This window comes from Scyliorhinus torazame, chromosome 11 (assembly GCF_047496885.1).
Source record: "Scyliorhinus torazame isolate Kashiwa2021f chromosome 11, sScyTor2.1, whole genome shotgun sequence".
NCBI classification, from domain to species: domain Eukaryota; kingdom Metazoa; phylum Chordata; class Chondrichthyes; order Carcharhiniformes; family Scyliorhinidae; genus Scyliorhinus; species Scyliorhinus torazame.
In genome coordinates, this window is record NC_092717.1 from 200,538,421 (window position 1) to 200,558,412 (window position 19,992).

The window sequence follows — 19,992 nt, forward strand, 5'->3', positions numbered from 1 at the left end:
TGGAGGCGCAGGAAAAAACAATCCTGGTCCTCGAAAAAGCTTTGACGGACCAGAGCGACAGGATTGTTACTCCTGAGGCAGAAGTGAAAAGGTTGGTGGCGGATCTGGCTCCGGAAACGGCCCCCGCACGTCCGGTCGGGAGTCCGCGCATGCGCATGGCGGTGGCCTGCAACGGCCGCGCCATACGCGATGGCGGACTCGGATCATGGAGCGACCTCAGAAATGTAGGCTCCCCCGAGATGGCACGGCCCGCGGATGCGAGCCACCCGATTGCTGCCCATGAGGCCCCCCCCCCCCAGTGCTCGATCCCCCTGCCCCCCACCAGGGCGGCGGCCAATACGTGGGTAGAACCTATGCCGTCGGGAACTCAGCCAGTTTTGCCCGGAGAATCGCTGGGGGAGGCCTCTCTCAATGGCCCCCCAGCCATGCCACATAATCCACGCGCGAGCGACTCTCCGGGGACCAGAGAATCGTGGGAGCGGTGCCGGGCACGATCCCAGTGTAAAAATGGATTCTCCGCCCCCGCCCCAATTGCGATTTCAGCGTGGGGCTGCGGAGAATCCAACCCCAGAGTCTTTGGGAATTTAAGATGCCGACCACGGAGTTGAAGACAAAGGCCCCGAGAGCTTGCGCAAAAACACAAAGAGGATGCAAAAGCCTTGGAGAAGCAAGGGAGACCGGGAGAGGTTGAAAAAAAAAAACAGAAGACAGGGGTAAGTACAAAAAAAACAATGTTCCCAGCAAGGAAAGAAGACCGGAGATTAGAAACAGAAAACAGTAAAGTTAAGAAAAGGAGAAACAGGCTCCAGTTTTGCATTTGACATGCAAGTTAAGAAAGCTAACGCTTTCATTGTAAACTTCTTAAACTAATGAAATTTGTATTATATGGTGGCTTGACATGATTTGAGGAGGTTTTAGAGACAAAAGGCATTTGCGAGAGGGCAGGTCAGTTGGAAAAAATGTGAGGTGTGCCTCAAAACCTGTACCAGCCTCCCCGAACAGGCGCCGGAATGTGGCGACTAGGGGCTTTTCACAGTAACTTCATTGAAGCCTACCCGTGACAATAAGCGATTTTCATTTCATTTTCAAAACCTTTTAACATGATGTAAAAAAGGTTGGGCACCATTGCTGTAGTGAGTGGTTTTGAGCTGATACTCAGAAGACTAATTACCAACCTGAAACGTTAACTGTTTCTTTCTCCAAAAATGTTGCCAAACCTGCTGAGTATGCCCAGAATGTACTGTTTTTCTTATTTAAAAGACCAATACAGCACGTTCCACACAATTGCACTAGTTCCTTTGGTGAAAACACCATACATAACCAACGCAAGGATTGTAGAACTTTAAGTGCAGATTATGCTTAAAGTAAATTGATTTTCCACAATATTTTGAGCTAGTTTAAAACAAAGTTGTGCTCGGGGCTGATCCTGCCCATAAAACTGGCTAAGCTGCCAGGGTGAATAATCACAATGAGGAGTTTCTGCTAAATTGCACTTGATTGTGGGCCACTGTGCACACTGAAAGTTAAGCTAGTTCTTTGCAACGCAACGGCATTAATAGCAAGGTTTTAAAAACCTTTGAATGAACAGTTTAAAAAAAACTACAAAGAAACTGACTACTGTACTCAGGTGACGGGTTGACACTAATTTACAAAGGAAATATTAACAAGCCTGTTTGGAAGTTGTCCTTTCCAACATCTGTTACAGCATTATAATCATATTTTGAATTGGTTGGGTACCGTTGGAATTTTAAAGAATTTTGTGACATTACACACGCCCTTGTCTCCTTTGCTGAGAAACAATGTTGAGTGGGAACTTTGAGATTGGCAAATAGTTTAAACTATCTTTACAGAAAGCACCTGCTCTAGCCAAGCTGAAAAAGTTGCTCTGCATTGAATCAGCAGCCAGCAAATACTCCATACCAGCTATCCTAACACAAAAAACCCATGAGAAATTGAGCAGCTGCCTAAAGGTCTCATTTACACTCAGATATAGTTTAAATATTCCGTGTGTCAGGTATGACTTGTATTCAGGCAGGTAAATAGATCCAGGAGGAATCTTGGTCTTTGACTTTCACCAACAGATACAAGGAACTGGAGTCTCCAAAAATGGGGCTATGTCCCCACGCTGGCGTAAAAACGCTTGTGTTTCGCGCCAAACCTTCCTTAAAAAAATGATGGCCTATTCACCTACCTGCAGGGGGCTGGCAGGTCTCCGGAGTGCTTCTCGCAGCTTTCACTACACTTCTGGTTCAGAGTCCACGCATGCGCACGGCTGCAGCCTCCAGTGGTCGTGCCGAACGCGATGGCGAACTCAGCCGGCGGACCTGGACCAACAAAGAAGGTCCCAAAGATCTGCCCCACGCCGCTCCGTCAAACCCACCCGATCGCCGCCCCGGCTGCCCATAAGGCCCCCCCCGGTACTTGATCCCCCAGCCCCCCAAAAGGGCGAGAGTCCCGACCGGCCAGACGTGGTTAGGACCACATCATTGGGAATTCGGACAGTCGGGACCGGAGCATCATTGGGAGGACCTCCGGCAATGGACCCCCAGCCGCACCGCATAAATCACGTGCAAGTGATTCTCCGGGGACCAGAATATCGTGGGGAGCGGCGCTGGGTCCAATTCGGTCGTAAAAGTGGATTCTCCGCCCCCGCGCCAAACGCGATTTCGGCGCGAGGCTGCGGAGAATCCAGCCCAAGATGCTTGCTACCTGTGTCAATGAGAGAATACAGAGTGGACAGGCAAATTGACTATAGAAGCATGGTGCACAATGTATTCAAGAGGGCTATGAAAAGGCAGGTGGTAGTGATCGGATAAAGTATAGTCAGGAGATAGACACTGTTCTCTGCAGCTGTGACCCTGAGCTATAAACATTGTCTTGCCTGCCTGGGGCCAGGATTAAAGGTATCTCCTCATTGTTGTCTTTGGCGTGGGGTTATGAATACAAATGTTTTTGCAAGGTATTAAGTACTTGAGAGAATTTAAATGTATTGAATGGACTTTCATGAATGAGTGTGTTTTTTACATAGCGAGTCTGAAATAGATATTTCAAACTTAATTTTATTTCACCTCAGCATAGATCTTGAGGTCTGCCCACAGTGGATATTGGATGAGTTGGCAAGGAGAGTACAAGGGAAAAAGGATGAGAAGACATTATCTGAGGAGTTTGAGGATGGAGAACCTCAAGGCTAATAATCTCTGAATTGTTATATGAGCCGCGTGGTAATTGCCATCGGGTCGAGCAGATTAGAGAATTAAACACATGATTCGAAGTGTGATTTGTGAAGGGGTTTCGATTCATTGGGCACTGGCACAGCCCTGGAGGAGGAAGCTGTTCAAGTAGGATGTGCTTCACTGGAGGTGGATTGGCTATGCTAAGTTGCCGCCTTAGTGTCCAAAAGATGTGCAGATTAGGTGGGGTTATAGAGTTTCGGGATAGGGTGGGGGAGTGGGCCTCAGTAGGGTGTTCTTTCGGAGGGTTGGTGCAGACTTAATGAGCCTGCACTAATTTGTTTTAAACTAGCTCAAAATATTGTGGAAAATCAATGTGCAGACTAATGTAGAGATTCTATGGATTCTGTGGATTAACCAGGTTGGGCTCAGTGTCGCGGTGAATGGTTGTGGAAAGGGCTTTAAAGGGTCAGGTAAAGGGAGACTTGGATATCTAAAAACAAACATCAAAATAATCTTGAGGGAAAAATTCTCCATTTGGGAAACTAAGCCTGGGGGATGGCACAGTGGTTAGCTCTGCTGCCTCAGAGCTCCAGGGTCCCGGGCTCAATTCCAGCCTCAGGTGACTGCGTGGAGTTTGCACTTTCTCCCCACGTCTGCCGGGTTTCCTCCCACAGTCCAAAGATGTGCAGGTTAGGGGCTGGTTTAGCACAGTGGACTAAACAGCTGGCTTGCAATGCAGAACAATGCCAGCAGCGTGGGTTCAATTCCCGTACCAGCCTCCTCGAACAGGCGCCGGAATGGGGGCTAGGGGTTTTTCACAGTAACTTAATTGAACCTACTTGTGACAATAGGCGATTATTATTATTAGGTTAGGTGAATTGGCCATGCCAAATTGCCCCTTAGTGTCCAAAATATTAGTTGGGTTGCTGGGTTATGGGGATAGGGTGAATGGGTGGGCTTACGTAGAGTACTCTTTCCAAGGGCCGATGGAAACTCGATGGGCTTAATAGCCTCCTTCTGCAGTGTAAAGTCTATGATCTATGATGCCAGTGCTCATTGGAGGTGCTATTTCTGGAGCAATTCAGGACATGCTAATGGGCCAGCACTTTGCTGGTGCGAATTCTGAACAATTCCCGGCCCAGCAGGTGTTCTGACCACTGGGGCCAGACTTAGCACCAAAGAATCTGGCAGCTGGAGCTGTTTTTAAGTTCTCCACTTACCACATACTCACTGCAGCCATCAAGATGGCTCAGAGAAGACCTACCTCCCTGAGGTCGGGAATCCAAAGTGGACCCACAGCTCTATGCCAATGAAGAGCGGAGGATCACCCTCTTCCCCAGCATGCTTCGCAGACTAAAGCCTGCCCTCCCGAACACTGCCTGGGAGGTGGTGGCAAAGGTCGACAGCGCTGCCAGAATGGGAGGAGACAGCTGGTGGTCCGGAGGGGTGGGGGTTACTGGTGAGGGGCAGAGAATCATGGAGGGTTCCGTAGGCCGCCGTGCAGATGTCCTCTGGTTGGGATGAGCTCTGCTAATCCCCTGATTCCTCTGCAATGGGGCAGGGCTTCTGAGAAGTGCCAACACTTGGTGAGCTCCTGATTGAGCTTAGCCCTTAATGATACAGCGGGGTATGAGGGTGTCCAGAGGGGTGGCCTGGGTAGGCTCCCAAATGATCAGAGGCCTTCTGAGCAGTTAAAGGACGCAGGCAGCACTCAGCAGTATGAGCAGCCAGGAGACTGAAGATAGCACCAAAGGGGTGCATTTAAAAGACAAACTCCAGCAATGGTGATCTGTGCCAGGCCGATGCCGAGGGGGACACTATCCGCTACTGCCCCCGTCCCAGGCAGTCATCCCCTAGCAATCCCTCCAGTTTTCAATGGTTTGGTAGTTTTTTTTAGCCTCCCGCTTCTCCCCTGTAGCCATGGCACCCAGGCCACGCTTGTAAATACTTGTAGTTTCTGCCTGAGGAGCAGAGCATCGCGGAAGGGGGGAGTATACGGTGTCAGCCTGCTAATTCCATTTAAATGTATGCAAATATGGGTTTTGCATTCCGTTGTTGGTGCGGGGAGCAAACTTCGTTAGCGTCACCAGCATGGCGCCCCAATCGGTGCAGGGAGCGGACTTCTATTTTGGCCGGATGTCTGATTCTCCGCCCGATCGCAGTTCGCGGCTTCGCAAGATGGAGAATTTTGCCCACAGTGTAGCGATTTAGGTAGAGACCAATCCTATTGGCTGGTAGGTCTGTAGTCTCAGCTGCACCAGTGGCAAGGACTGGGACTACAAGCAGTCTCCAGATTAGTTCCCACATTCTACGTTGTTGTGTCCAGGATCAGTTAAGTTCAGGGTGTCTCACAATGGGAGGGGTGATGAGGCCTGTGGGGCTGGGAGGTCAGTGGGGGGAGGGGGGTAATGAAGGTGAGGATCTTAACAGAGAGGCCAGGCGAGCGGTGGGTGGGTGTACCTGAGGGGGACAGACCTTGTGGGGGGAGGGAGAGTTCCATCTAATTTGGAGAGAAGGCCATTGAGGGAGATGCTCCACCTTCCTGCCCAAGGCCCAAAGCAAGGTGACCTTCTGGGCTTCCCCCATGCCCTGAACTTCTCCTGCCAGCCTCAAAGTTAGGGACCACTTCAGGACACTCAATGCAGGCTGGGATCCTAGGCCTGTTTCACCCCAATAGGGGTCAGGACAAATGGGGGAATGGAATGGGAAGGACACTCATGAAAGTTGTCAGCCACCGCCCCCCCCTCCTGAAAACCAGCTCATGGGAGGCCATAAAATTCTGCCCCATATTTCGCACAATCCTTCGGATGATCCACCTGTTGACGATCGCCCAACAAAACATTTGAACAATTTTGTTAGACATGGGAATCAATTGCTGCTCTTAGCATTACTGGCCATGTGGTCTTGTGAATTATATTCCTTATGGTACCTCACCGCATAAATTAATGATGAAAAGTTGTAATGGAAACCACTGAACATTTAACACAACGGGGTATGTTCCAACCACAATACCAGGCCCTGACTCAAATGGTAGAATAACCAGTTGCAACAAATAATTGTTAGCAGTCTAAAAGAACCAATAAAATGTATTTTGATACTCAGGTTAAGGTGATAGGATGGGAAGCAACTCCTTATTCCATTGCTGAGACGGCTAGTTCAGCTCTCGAGAAGGTTGCCTTATAGGGAAAGTTATGGAAACGTGAACCCATATTAACCAGCTAAAGGAATCTTCGAGATTGTGAGTAAAACCCCAGAATCAAGCCGATCACGTTGGTGCCTCCACCTGGGGTACAACATGATAGGTAGGAGCACAAAAGATATACCTTTGAAACGATAACCAATTCTCAGACATCAGGGCCTAGACAGTCATTCCTGAGGTGGGTGTGCCGAGCTGAAAAAAATTATCAACTCGTTGCAGCTGCCTTGGAAAAGAATGCCCCACATAGCAGGATGGCCGAGTGCCGGATGGAGTCAGGCCTGCCCTCCCCCAGAACAGGTCCGAGGTAGCCACCTCTGGTCTCTGGGACTTCATCTTATTTGTTTTCTTGAACATTAGGCCCTCTAGCCCTCACCCTGCATACCCCACTCACTCACCATGCCAACTCATCTCCCCAACCCACCCACAATGCCTTCCATACTTTCCATGTCAACCCATTCTTCCCACCCAGCCTTGGGCCCCTTATAGTCGCTAAGTCAAATTAATTCCAGCTCATGGTAACCAATGCCACAACCCACCCTTTGACTTACACCCTCCATGCTAATTCACCCACTATCTGCCATCGACAGACCTTAGCATCTATGCTGTGATTAAATAAAATAAAGTTCTAAATATCTATTTCAGACTCCACTATGTAGAACATAAGAATATATAAGAACAAGGAGCAGGAGTAGGCCATCTGGTCCTTCGAGCCTGCTCCGCCATTCAATGAGATCATGGCTGATCTTTTGTGGACTCAGCTCCACTTTCCGGCCCGAACACCATAACCCTTAATCCCTTTATTCTTCAAAAAACTATCTATCTTTATCTTGAAAACATTCAATGAAGGAGCCTCAACTGCTTCACTGGGCAGGGGATTCCATAGATTCACAACCCTTTGGGTGAATACATTCCTCCTGAGCTGAGTCCTAAATCTGCTTCCCCTTATTTTGAGGCTATGCCCCCTAGTTCTGCTTTTACCCGCCAGTGGAAACAACCTCCCCGCATCTATCCTATCTATTCCCTTCATAATTTTATATGTTTCTGTAAGATCCCCCGCATCCTTCTAAATTCCAACGAGTGCAGTCTCAATCTATTCAATCTTTCCTCGTAATCCAACCCCCTCAAGACTGGGATTAACCTAGTGAATCTCCTCTGCACACCCTCCAGTGCCAGTACATCCTTTCTCAGGTAAGGAGACCAAAATGGAACACAATACTCCAGGTTTGGCCTCACTAACACCTTATACAATTGCAGCATAACCTCCCTAGTCTTCAACTCCATCCCTCTAGCAATGAAGGACAAAACTCCATTCACCTTCTTAATCACCTGTTGCACCTGTAAACATAATATCCACTCATGTATATAATTAGATGCAGACAGACAATGATTGACACATAGGATGACCAGTAAGCATACAACACAGCACAGCCAATCACCAGACAGGACACTACCACTATAAAGCCAGAGGGCACTAGGTTTCCCGCTCTCTCGGGACCCAGCTACTGAGACAGTCAGAGTCCACGAGCTAGCAAGCACAAACACCATGCGGTAGCTAGTAAGTCTGGTCAGGATACTACAAGGTCACTAGTCAGATCAGTATAGTGTCGCCCCACAGCTGAATATGTACAGCAGTTCATCTAGTTGAATAAAACAGTGTTGTATCTTCTCCTGTGTTAGACGTCTGTTTCTAACTTCCCTGCATCGAGTGCAGTCCACATCGAACCAACCTGCCTAACACATCATAGCCCATTCACTTAAACTATCCAATTCCTTCTGCAGACTTCCAGTATCCTCTGCACTTTTTGCTTTACCACTCATCTTAGTGTCGTCTGCAAATTTGGACACATTGCACTTGGTCCCCAACTCCAAATCTATGTAAATTGTGAACAGTTGTGGGCCGAACACTGATCCCTGAGGGACACCACTAGCTACTGATTGCCAACCAGAGAACCCATTAATCCCCACTCATTGCTTTCTATTAATTAACCAATCCTCTATCCATGCTACTACTTTCCCCTTGACGCTATGCATCCTTATCTGATGCAGCAACCTTTTGTGTGGCACCTTGTCAAAAGCTTTATGGAAATCCAGATATACCACATCCATTGGCTCCCTGTTATCTACCGCACTGGTAATGTCCTCAAAAAATTCCGCTAAATTAGTTAGGCCCGACCTGCCCTTTATGAACCCATGCTGCGTCTGTCCAATGGGACAATTTCCATCCAGATGCCTCGCTATTTCTTCCTTGATGATAAATTCCAGCATCTTCCCTACTACCGAAGTTAAGGTAACTGGCCTATAATTACCCGCTTTCTGCCTACCTCCTTTTTTAAACAGTGGTGTCACGTTTGCTAATTTCCAATCTGCCGGGACCACCCCAGAGTCTAGTGAATTTTGGTAAATTATCACTAGTGCATTTGCAATTTCCCTAGCCATCTCTTTTAGCACTCTGGGATGCATTCCATCAGGGCCAGGAGAATTGAACCGTGTTGCTGGCCTGCCTTGGTCTGCTTTCAAAGCCAGCAATTTAGCTTTGTACTAAACCAGTCCCTTACTTAATCTACTTAATGCCTTATAAAAATAAACATTTGTATTCATCACACCACACAAAAGACAGCTAATACTTTAATAATCTCTTAGAGCTGTCAAACTGATGAATTGTAGCCCCCTCTTTGACAATGTTAGGTTGTAGAAAGCAGTCAAACATTAATAATGGTAGGTTCTTCTGGTGGAGGGAAAATGTGCACAAGGTGGCTCCCACTAGAGTACTGCACTTTCGCTCTTTCTTGTTAGTCCGGGGGTATTTTCTTTTAAAAACTCACATAAAGCAATGGGATAAGGATCCTATATGGTTGAATGCCCAGAAAGGTCAGGGGGAAAAGGCAAACAGCAGGAGTTCGTCAACAGAGTCGGAGGCCTCTCAGAGCACATCGGGAGAAAAAATGGCAGAGGCAGCCTCTGGGACTCTGGCCACTCCATTAACAGCCGAGATGCTTTCAAGCACCTTGGCGAAATAATTCGATCAGCACTGGCAGGTTATGTCGGCGGATCTCCGCAAATCAATGGAGGAGGCCTTGGCTCCCACCTGAGTGGCTCTGGAGAAGACCAGCGAAACTGTGAAGGCCCGTGGAGTCAGGGTAAAAGGCATGGAAATGACCCTTTCGAGCCACAGTGATCAGATTGCCTCAATGGAAGCAAAGTTGTCTCTGGTGCCAATGCGAATAAATTGCTGAAGGCCAAGGTGAATGATTTAGAGAATTGGTCCAGGAGGCAAAAACGTTCAAATTGAAGCGTTAAATCTGCTGCCAGAGCAGATTGAAGGCTCAGCACCCACGGAATATTCTGCGGAGATGTTCGGAAAGAAGGTGGGGGAGGATGAATTCACGTCCCCTCCTGAGTTGGACTGAGCCCACCGTACACTCCGACAGAAGCCTCGTCATGGAGAGGCAGGGCATGCAGTAATAGTGAAGTTTCATAGCTTCAAAGTCAAAGAGTGGGTGCTGAGGTGGGCGAGGGAGCATCGAGACTTCAAATGGGAAGGTCAAGCTGTCAGGTTTTACCAAGACGTGTGAGAGGAGTTGGCGAAGAAGAGGGCTGCGTTCAACAAGGCCAGGGCTGCCCTGTACAAAAGCGCTGGGAGAGGTGGACTCTTTTGTAAAGAAACATGGGTTGGGCACAATGTGATTATGTTTTTTTGGGGGGTTAGAGATGGGCTTGTTAAATTGTTGGGGTTTCATTGCATTTTCCTGTTCTTGTTGGGATTTCATGTTTTCGGTTGGTTGTAGATTTGGAGTTTAGTTTTGTGTGGGGTACTGTTCTGATTGTTACAAAAATATATAGATCCCTGTTGGAATGCAAGGGTTTAGAGAGGTTGTATATTCTGTTTGTAAACATTTTTTCCACTCTAGTTGGGGTCTGCTCTGCTACCTTAACCGTTAGTTAACAGGTGTGGTTTTGAAGGGTTGACTGCAGCTCATTATATTGTTTTTGTCCTTAGATAATGAGCTTAAGACTTCTTGTTTTGTTTAAGTTCAGGTTTAGCAGAAACTAATTTTAGTTGTTTATGTTCGCTCTGCTTTTATCTGAATGTGTATCTGCTTGTGAGTCTTGTTCTTTGATTTTGTAACTTGGGTTAATTGTTTTACATTATTTTATTTATAATGAAATTTTTTTAACAAACATATTTTAAAAAAGCATCAATAATGGTAGTCTGTAAGGTTATGTCAACAAACAGCCATTGAAATTACTAGAACAGATTGTTTTCAACTGTTACAGACAGATCTAGGCAGCTTTTTTATTTTTAAAGGGTTGGTCACTTAAATAATTTGACAGCCGGCAGTTCTACAATCATATCCACCATTCGCAAGCATTTATGATTCATCTCAAAAGTCATAATCCCCACATTGTAGGATAGGATTTTTGCTGCACCAAAAACAGGGACCGGGATTCTCCGCCGGCATGATTCTCCATTATGCCGGCGCCCGGGGGTTTCCTGACGGCGTGGGGCTGCCCCACAATGGGAATCCCCATTGACCAGCTGGCGTAACGGAGAATCCCGCTGGCCAGTCGGGGCAGAAATGTGGCGCGGCGGGGCAGAGAATCTCGCCCAGGGTCTATTTGAAGTCAGTTCAAATGACCCTGCTGAGTTGGGTTTTTCACATGTAGGAGTCACATCCTTTCCTGAATTTACTCCTCCCCCCACCACCCTCCCCCACTCCCTTGGTGAAAAAGATTTCTGTTGGATTCTGTGGGACTTCCTGATCTGGGTCCATTGCCATTTTGGATATGCCATAGAGTCTCCATTACTCCATGAAAATCCAAGCCCAGATGTTTGCAGTCCTAGATGTGCTAACAAAAAGATATAAATCTGAATATTAACAGCTCTTAACTGATGTGTTTTTATGTTTCAGAGGAATGTATATTTGCTGTCATACTTCCTTAAAGATTAGCCATGACCTGGCTACCATCAACTCTTGTAATATATTTTGCTAATCCACCATAACCAACTTGCCTCTCATACCTTCATAATTTCTTTTGTTCAGGTCCAAAATGAATCTATCACTTTCAAACAAAATGTAAAATATTATCATATTATGGTCAGTATTAGTTGGTTCTTCAGCATATTGCTCCAGAAACTCATCTCGCACACACTCCAGGAATTCATCTTCCAGAGCATTAGTACTATTGATGGTTTATATGGTTTACATATAACATTTACCCAGTCTGTATGAAAACTGAAGTTGCCCATTATTACTGTATTGCCCATGTTAACTTCAGCTCTAATTTCCTGATTAATACTATGCCCAAAATTACTAGTACAGTTTGGTGAGTGATAAGCAACTTATACCAATGTTTGCTGCCCTTTGCTGTTTCTTAGCATAACCCAAACTGATGCTATATCTTGATCCTTTGATGAAAGATCCTTGGTCGCTAATGTATTGACCTTGTTCCTTATTAGCAGCACTACTCCACCTCCTTTTCCTATTAGCCTATCCTGCCAAAGTTTCAAATATTCCTGAATATTCAGTTCCCAGTTTTGGTCACCTTGTAACCACGTCTCCGTAATGAGAATGAAACCATGGGCTGGATTCTCCGCAGCCCCGCGCCAAAATCCCGTTCGGCGCGGGGTGGAGAATCCACTTTAATGCCGAAATCGTGTCCAGAGCCGGTTTGTCGATTCTACGGGACCCGAGAATGAGCATGAACGCGGAGTATGAAGCGCAGCTAGGGGTCTATTGACAGAGGTCCGCCCAGTGATCCTCCGCTCCCGACTGGTCAAGTTCCCGACGGTGTGGAACTAACCTGCTATTGCCGATTGGGATGCTGGTGTGGCGGCTGATCGGGGGTGGGGGGGGGGGGGGGGGTCTTTTGCATCTGGCTGGCTCCGCGTTCTGAGTCCGCCATGGAACTCGGCGCGGCCGCTGGAGGCCGCCGCCGTGCGCATGCGTGGACTCCAAACCGGAAGTGCAGGGGCCCATACCCGCAGCTAGAGCTGCGAGTTTTACTCTGGGTCCCTGCTAGCCCCTTGCTGGGCATTGAATTAGCTGTACTTTTTTACAGGAATCTCTGGAGTAAAACACCAGCGTTTCTACACCGGCATGGGAACATAGTCCCATTTTGGGAGAATCCAGCCCCATATCTTTATTCATGCATTCATACCTTGTTGTTAATGCTGCGTGCATTCAGATAGAGTGCCCTATGGGTAGAATTTCATGTGCTCAGCGAGCAGAACTGGAAGCGGCCACATTTCCCGGTCCTGCCTGTGATCAATTAGCTCTCGCAATATTATGTGCAGTCTAGCGACATAAGTGGTAGCCAGCGTGAAAGGTAGCTGCATTGGGTGAGTGAGATCGGCAGGGATGAATGTGTAGTGGGCGCGGTGTCCAATGGCTGCCCTCCACAACATTTAAAGGTGGTGCACCGGGGCCGCTGAAGAAACCGGAGAATACACAATGTTGTCCGCTGACAGCCACACCACACGGGAAGGAAGCTCCGGAGGCCAGAAAGCCCCTCGTTTCTCCAACAACTATCTGCAAGCCCTGTTGGAAGCGGTGACAGCCAGGAGGGACATCCTGATGCCCAGTGATGGAAGGAAGAGGTCACCCCTCCTGACAAAAAGGGCTTGGACAGAGGTAGCAGCGGAGGTCAGAAGGCATGACCTGGTCCGGCACACCCGGATCTAGTGTTGGAAAAGATTCAATGACCTGCCTTTGTTCCAGAAGGGCTGCAGGGAAAAACCTGGGAACTAAAGAGGAGATAACGTTCTTTAGCCTCTCGGGAGTGACCCGAATTAGGGAGCAGCATGGTATGGTGCTGGAGAGAAGGGGTTGAATACTCACTGGATCTCTACACTTACTTGCAGGAGAAACGTAGCCACAACAACTGGAAGAGAGGTGCCACTGGTGGTGGGGCGCCTAACCTGGCGATCCTCACCAGCCATGAGCTGGGAGCCCTGGAGCTCGAGTGAGTGTGGAGGGAGGTCGTCAGGTCATTGTGGCATCTCGGAGGGAGATAAGAGCCCAGTGGACTGATTCATGACAGAATGAGCTTGAAAATGATGTGTTATGTCTCATCCCTCAGAACAACTTCAGTGATGCGCCGTCACTGAGACACTTCAATCCAAATGAGACCAATCGCACTGGGCAACATGTTCTGCAAATTGACCGTGCGTGACGTGACTAATGTTTCTGCTCGTTTTCCTCCCTCAGATGAGTCATCCACCAGAGCCTGCCAAGAGGTCGACGACTCTCCTTTGACACCGGAGCGGGAAATCTTGCAAGAAACATCTGTGGCATATCATCTCTTAGCACCAAGCACCAGTGCAGATACTGGCATGTCTGTGGACATTTGCCTGTTGGATAAGTTGGTAGGTCACATAATGCACGCTAGTGCAGATGGTGATGGCAGGGAGTACCCAGGGCACCGGCAGTCAGAGGACTGCTGGACCAGGACCATGCCCAGTCCAACTGAGGTGATGAGCCTTTGGAGTGGTCAATAAGGCAGCAAAAGCTGGATGTCCAGCGGGATACATGGGGAGATCCGGCGGAGATCCCAGAGAGTTGGCGTGCCATGATCTCTTGTCATGGAGGAGTCTCTGTAGAGTGTTGTATTGACGCTTACCACTGAGCGTACAGCTTCAGCCATTGAAAGAGTGCCGGCTGTCATGGAGAGGCAGTTCCAGGAACAGAATGAGGCATTCCTGGCATTGTGGGTGGTCCTGCAAGTCCCCACACAGCCACTGACCTCAGGAGGTCACTGGCAATGTGGGAGAAGGATGCGACAACCAGTCTCTTCGATAGGTGTCCATCCTTCATTGGCGAACAGGGAGTTGAGGACTCACCTCACAATGGCCGATGAGCTAGCTCTCATCTCTGGGTCAAACAAAGAACGTTACAGCACAGGAACAGGCCCTTCGGCCCTCCAAGCCTGTACCGGTCATGATACCAACCTTTGCCAAAACCCTCAGCATTTCCTTGTGCCGTTTCTCTCTATACCCATCCTATCCATGTGTTTGTCAAGATGCCTTTTGAACGCCGTTAATGTATCTGCTTCTACAACCTCCCCTGGCAATGCCTTCCAGGCACTCACCACCCTCTGTGTAAAAAAACCTGCCTCGCACATCTCCTCTAAACTTTGCCCCACGGACCTTACACCTATGCCCTCTGGTGATTGACCCCTCCAACCTGGGAAAGTATGCCGGCCCATCCACTTTATCCATGCCCCTTATAATCTTGGAGACCTCTTTCAGGTCACCCCTCAACCTCCGTCTTTCTAATGAAAACAGTCCAAGACTATTCAGCCACTCCACATAGCTAACACCCTCCAGACAAGGCAACATCCTGGTAAACCTCCTCTGCACCCTCTCCAAAGCCTCCACATCCTTCTGGTAGTGTGGCGGCCAGAAATGTGCGCAATATTCCAGGTGCAGCCTTACCAAGGTTCTATACAACTGTAGTATGACTTGCCAGTTTTTATACTTGATGATCACTTGTGTTGCCATCTTCAAAGATCTGTGGATATGCACGCCCAGATCTCTCTGACTTTCTATATTCCTAAGAGTTTTGCCATTTACGATATATTTCCCCTCTATGTTAGACCTACAAAATGCATTACCTCACATTTCTCCGGATTAAACTCCATTTGCCATTTCTCTGCCCAAGTCTCCAACCTATCTATGTCCTGCTGTATCTTCTGACAATCCTCATCACTATCTGCCACTCCACCAACCTTGGTATCATCTGCGAAATTACTAATCAGACCGGCTACATTTTCCTCCAAATCATTTGTGTACACCACAAACAAGAGGCCATTCTCTCATGGTGCCATGGATGAGGGCAGCAGCTCCTCCACCTTTCTGCCAGTCACTGTGTCATCTGCCAGTCACTGCGCCATCCTCAGAGTCTGTGGAGACTGAGGTGTGCCCCATGTTGCTGAGCGATTCCTCCCAGGTGGTGCCTGCTCAGGACCTTTACTGCACCAAAAAACAGGGTCAGAGTACGACTGTCAAGGTGATCTGTGCCAACAGGGCATCAAAGTCAGCAACCTGCCTCTCATACCATTGACAGTGATGAGGGAAGGCAGGCACCTAGACCTGAAAATGTAAGCCGAAGACACACGGAGCAGAACCAGGGGTATGTCCAGGGTGGTTTTGTTTGCTTTTCCTATCACTCTATACTGTTGAAGCTCCAACTGAATGATTTTCCTTTGTTTTATGTTATTGTTCTCACCATAAATTACTTATTGTCCTGCGTCCTCGATTGGTGTCAGCCTTATACAAATATTAAGAATCATAGAATCCCTACAGTGCAGAAGGAGGCCACTCAGCCCATCGTGTCTGCACCAATGCTTTGAAAGAGCACCCCACATAGGCCCAATCCCTGTATCCCCACCCAACCGTTGGATACTAAGGGGTTTCAGGGGCAGCACGGTAGCATAGTGATTAGCACAGTTGCTTCACAGCTCCAGGGTCCCAGGTTCGATTCCCGGCTTGGGTCACTGTCTGTGCGGAGTCTGCACATCCTCCCAGTGTGTGCGTGGGTTTCCTCCGGGTGCTCCGGTTTCCTCCCACAGTCCAAAGATGTTCAGGCTAGGTGCATTGGCTATACTAAATTGCCCTTAGTGTCCAGAAAAGGTTAGGTGGGGATACGGGGATAGGGTGGAGATGTGGGCATAGGGTGGAGGTATGGGCTGGTAGGGTGCTCTTTCCTCGGGCTGGTTCAGAGGCAGACTCGATGGGCCGAATGGCCTCCTCTGCACTGTAAATTCTATGAAGGTGGTGCCCAATGATTCGGAGGGAGGGCATGCCCATCTACCAAAAGAAGTGGTGAATTAGGGTCTCCCTAATGACCCTGCCCCTGTGAAGGTTCCTAATTTCAGCCTCCTCCTCCTTCCCTTCTGGCTGTCTGGGATCTGCATCTGAGTCGATATTGCTGTCTTCATCGGAGCCAAGTGCAGCAGCATCAGTGTCTTTCTGGTCCAGAGCTTCACCCGGAGAGCGAAATTATGAAGAGCGCAGCAGACAACGACGATGAGCGACACTTGCTTGGGCGGGTACTGCAAGGCGCCCTGGATCAGTCCAGCATCAGAACCTTATCTTCAGCAGAGCAGTATTCTCCCGATCCACTGCCCTTGTGGATACATGGCAGTGGTTGTATCTCTCCTAAGCCTCTGTCCTCAGGTGTGGAAAATCCCGGCCACAGTCACACACACACTCTCTCTCTCACACACACGCACACTCACATGTTCTCTCTCACAAGCTCTCTCTCTCTCCCCCATGCTCTGTGTCTCTCTCTCCCCCATGCATTGTGTGTCTCTCTCCCGCCCACGCTCTGTCTCTCTCATCCATGCTCTGACTCTCTCTCTCTCCCTCACACTCTGTCTCCCTCTCTCTCATCCACGCTCTGACTCTTTCTCTCCCTCACGCTCTGACTCTCTCTCCCCTACGCTGTCTCACACCAACCACACACACACACACTCTCTCTATTACACACCAGCAGCTAGTTTCTTTTTCTGGTTTCATTTCAGAATTTGCAAGTTTTCTCATGCTATTCATCCATTTTATATATTTCTCACAATGCCACCTTCATCACTTAATTCAGAATGAGAAGTTATTACACAAATACATGTTGCGTTGATTCTTTATTCAAGGTGTCTGTCACGCTGATATTTCATTCACAGCCTATAGCACAGAAGAAAATCAGTTTAACATGCTCCCACCTGTGATCTGATGACATTCCAATATATCTTGGCCGGTTTTCAGGAGGTACGAGGTTCTGAAAACACTTCCGAGTCACTACCAATGTCAAATAAATTAAAAATGTCCTCTCTCTTCACACAAATCTTGCTTTTACCTGTTATCTAAATAGACTTGTATTTTACGATATTGCCTGGGGGAAACTATATCTTAAATAAAAAAATCACAAAGTTAAACCAAATTCAACCGCCAGGTGCCTGTGCCTTTGGGCTTCCGAAGTCGCTCCAGCCTGGGTTTTCCCTTCCCTGCCACGGCCCCCAAATTAGGGTCTCTCTCATGACCCTGCCCCTGTCCACACAGAAGCTTTAGGGAAAATTGTGAGGCACTTTCTCCCTCGCATACGACTGACTGCATAGATTTTCCTGGGTAGGTGGAATACCTTGGGTGGTATCCAGGGCACTGTCCCTTGATTCAGCCATCTTGTTGCTCCTGATCACCTTGAAGAGAAGCATGGATCTGGGAAGGCAAGTTGGAAGAACAGAGAACTGGGGAGGGGGGAGCAGGAAAGTGTATGTATAGACTGGGAAAAAAGTTAATTACAAATGGGAAAAGCGAAGCGACAGAAGGAAATCTGTTCCCAATCATTCCTTTTCCTGGAGAATTCCTGTTTGGTTATTGACCGTCACTCTGACCTGAACAGGGTTCACTGATTCCACTCTTTTGCCACTATTTTATCCAAACCAGAAACAGGGACGTTAGTGCCTTCTTGTTCCAACCAGTTGAAATCCTGGTTAAAACTGATGGAAGCAGTTACAGTTCCTCGACTTGCTGCGTTGTGGTTTGCTCCTCTGTTTGCACGGCCTCCTGCACGTAAACAATGAACTCGGATGTCTCTTCACCCTGAGTGTAAACAGTCACTGTCTCAATCCCTTCTACATCATCAGAGGAGACTACGACTTGCTCGACCAGATGATGCCCCTCGCCGAGCTCCACTGAAGCTTGCTCCAAGGCCTGCTGGAACATCACTGTGTGATTGCCCGCCGTTTCATCCTCGGTCTGAAGGTAAGAAAGCAACCAAAAAGGAAAGGATCAGTGCAATTTGTCTACACAATCTCCGCTATATTTCTTACACCATCCCCATGTCCTCCAGTGTTCTCCCTTCCTATTCTAAAGGCGCTGACTCTTTCCAAACAACTAAAACAACTAAAATGACTATAGGTAGCAGCAGCCCATGCGTGGTCACCTAAGTGGCCATTCTACCTGAGTGAGCTTAGGAAATGAAGGGTTGATTTTCAATAGCAGCTGGCATTGTTAGGGCTTTACATGGACTGTCATGGGTCACCGATTTCAAAGGCTATGCACAATGTTTGCAACGTGCCATCTGGAGGAGAATCTGAACTTGGGTTTGTGCCGTGCTCGATAGGCCCCACTACAATGTGAGGAAAATAGTAATGTTGACTTCATCTTCCTCTGATATATACCAAATTTCTGCCTTATTTGTAACAATACATAATGGGAGCCAGGAGATTGCGTTAACTTGATCAACAACCACCCTTGCCCCGTGTTTTTACAGACATATGAATTAAGAGCAGAAGTAGTCCATTTGGTCCTGTGAGCCTGCTCTACGGTTTGCTTAGATCATGGCTGATCTGCTTGTGGCCTCTCCTTTTCTGTCCACCTCCTATACCCTTGGACATACTTGTCAGTCAAGGATCTATCCAACTCAGCCTTAAGAGCATTCAATAACCATGCTTCCACTGCTCTCTGGGCAAGATAATTCCACAGACTAACAACCCTCAGAGGAAAACAATTCTCATCTCTGTCTTAAAGGGAGACCATCGTATTTTTAAACCGTAGCTCCCTGGTTCTCGTCTCTCCCACAATATTCTTTCACCATTCATCCTGTCAAGTCCCCTCAGGATATTATGACAGGGATTCTCCATTACCCGCCACTAAGATTGAGAATCCAGATCGGATGGAGAATCCCGAGGCGGGGCAAAATCAGGATTTGTGCTAGGCGGCAAACTGGCCACGATTCTCTGTGCCCACCCCATTGGCCATAGTGGGTTTCCCGATGTCGCAGCAGGACTTCCTGCCCTGATCTGGTGGGACCATGCAAATAGCTCATTAGAGCTGTTTTGCAAGTCATTGGCCAGCAGGTTGCACCATTCACAAGCCAGATAGGATGTTCCAGCCCCCACTAACCAAGAGTCCCTTTGCTGAAATGGTGCAAGTATTGAGGAGCATGGGCGTGATGGTCTTCAGTCCGTGGGGTGGCAAGATGGTATGTACCCTCCCAACAATAGTCACTATCATGTCAACGGAGTCCGTTCTGAGAGGTGGGAGTCAGCGTTGCTTCTGCTGGGCTGAAGGGGTTCAGGTCAGGGGTCTTCTCTGGGATGGGGCTCCTTTGGCTGCACTCCCCATATGCAGCCTTTAAACAGTCATTCAGTATGTTAAAGTCTTCCCATAATAAAGTGAAAATGGTCTCTTCTGTACCCATACACCATTTAAATAGTCACTCATTATCTCATAAATACACAACCCGAATAATAGAGTGAAAGCATTCTTATCTGCACCCCTTTAAACAGAAAGTCAGTTTGTAAGAAAGAAGGTTATCTCATAATAAAGTGAAAATGATCCCATCTGTACCCCTAAACCCTTTAAAAGATCTGTCAGGATGCCAAATTTAAAGGTCTGTGAGGTGAAGGTGAAAGTTATGCCTTTAAAGTGATGGAAACCTTTGAAGTGATTTTCACATTGTAAATTTCATTGCCTTTTGAGTATTGAAGTCAGTGTGTAGAGCTGGTAGACTGAATGCTTTGAGCTGGATTGCTTACATTGAAATTCTCACTCCTTTGCCTGCCAAAAACATTGTGATTGACAGCTCGCTGGAACTTCAAAGCATAGAATCAGATTGTTTATTT

At 47.9% G+C, this 19,992-nt stretch overlaps 1 protein-coding gene across 4 annotated transcripts in view; it reads right to left on the minus strand.

Moving 5' to 3' along the window:
- Positions 1-16,995: 16,995 nt before the first annotated feature.
- Positions 16,996-19,992, minus strand: part of zfat (zinc finger and AT hook domain containing) — a 187,173-nt gene continuing 184,176 nt past the window's right edge. For all 4 annotated transcript variants that reach the window (XM_072468251.1, XM_072468252.1, XM_072468250.1 and 1 more), the window contains one exon: positions 16,996-18,121. In XM_072468251.1, the coding sequence (XP_072324352.1) occupies positions 17,876-18,121 (246 nt within the window). In that variant the 3' untranslated portion in view covers positions 16,996-17,875. The remainder of the gene's footprint in view (positions 18,122-19,992) is intronic.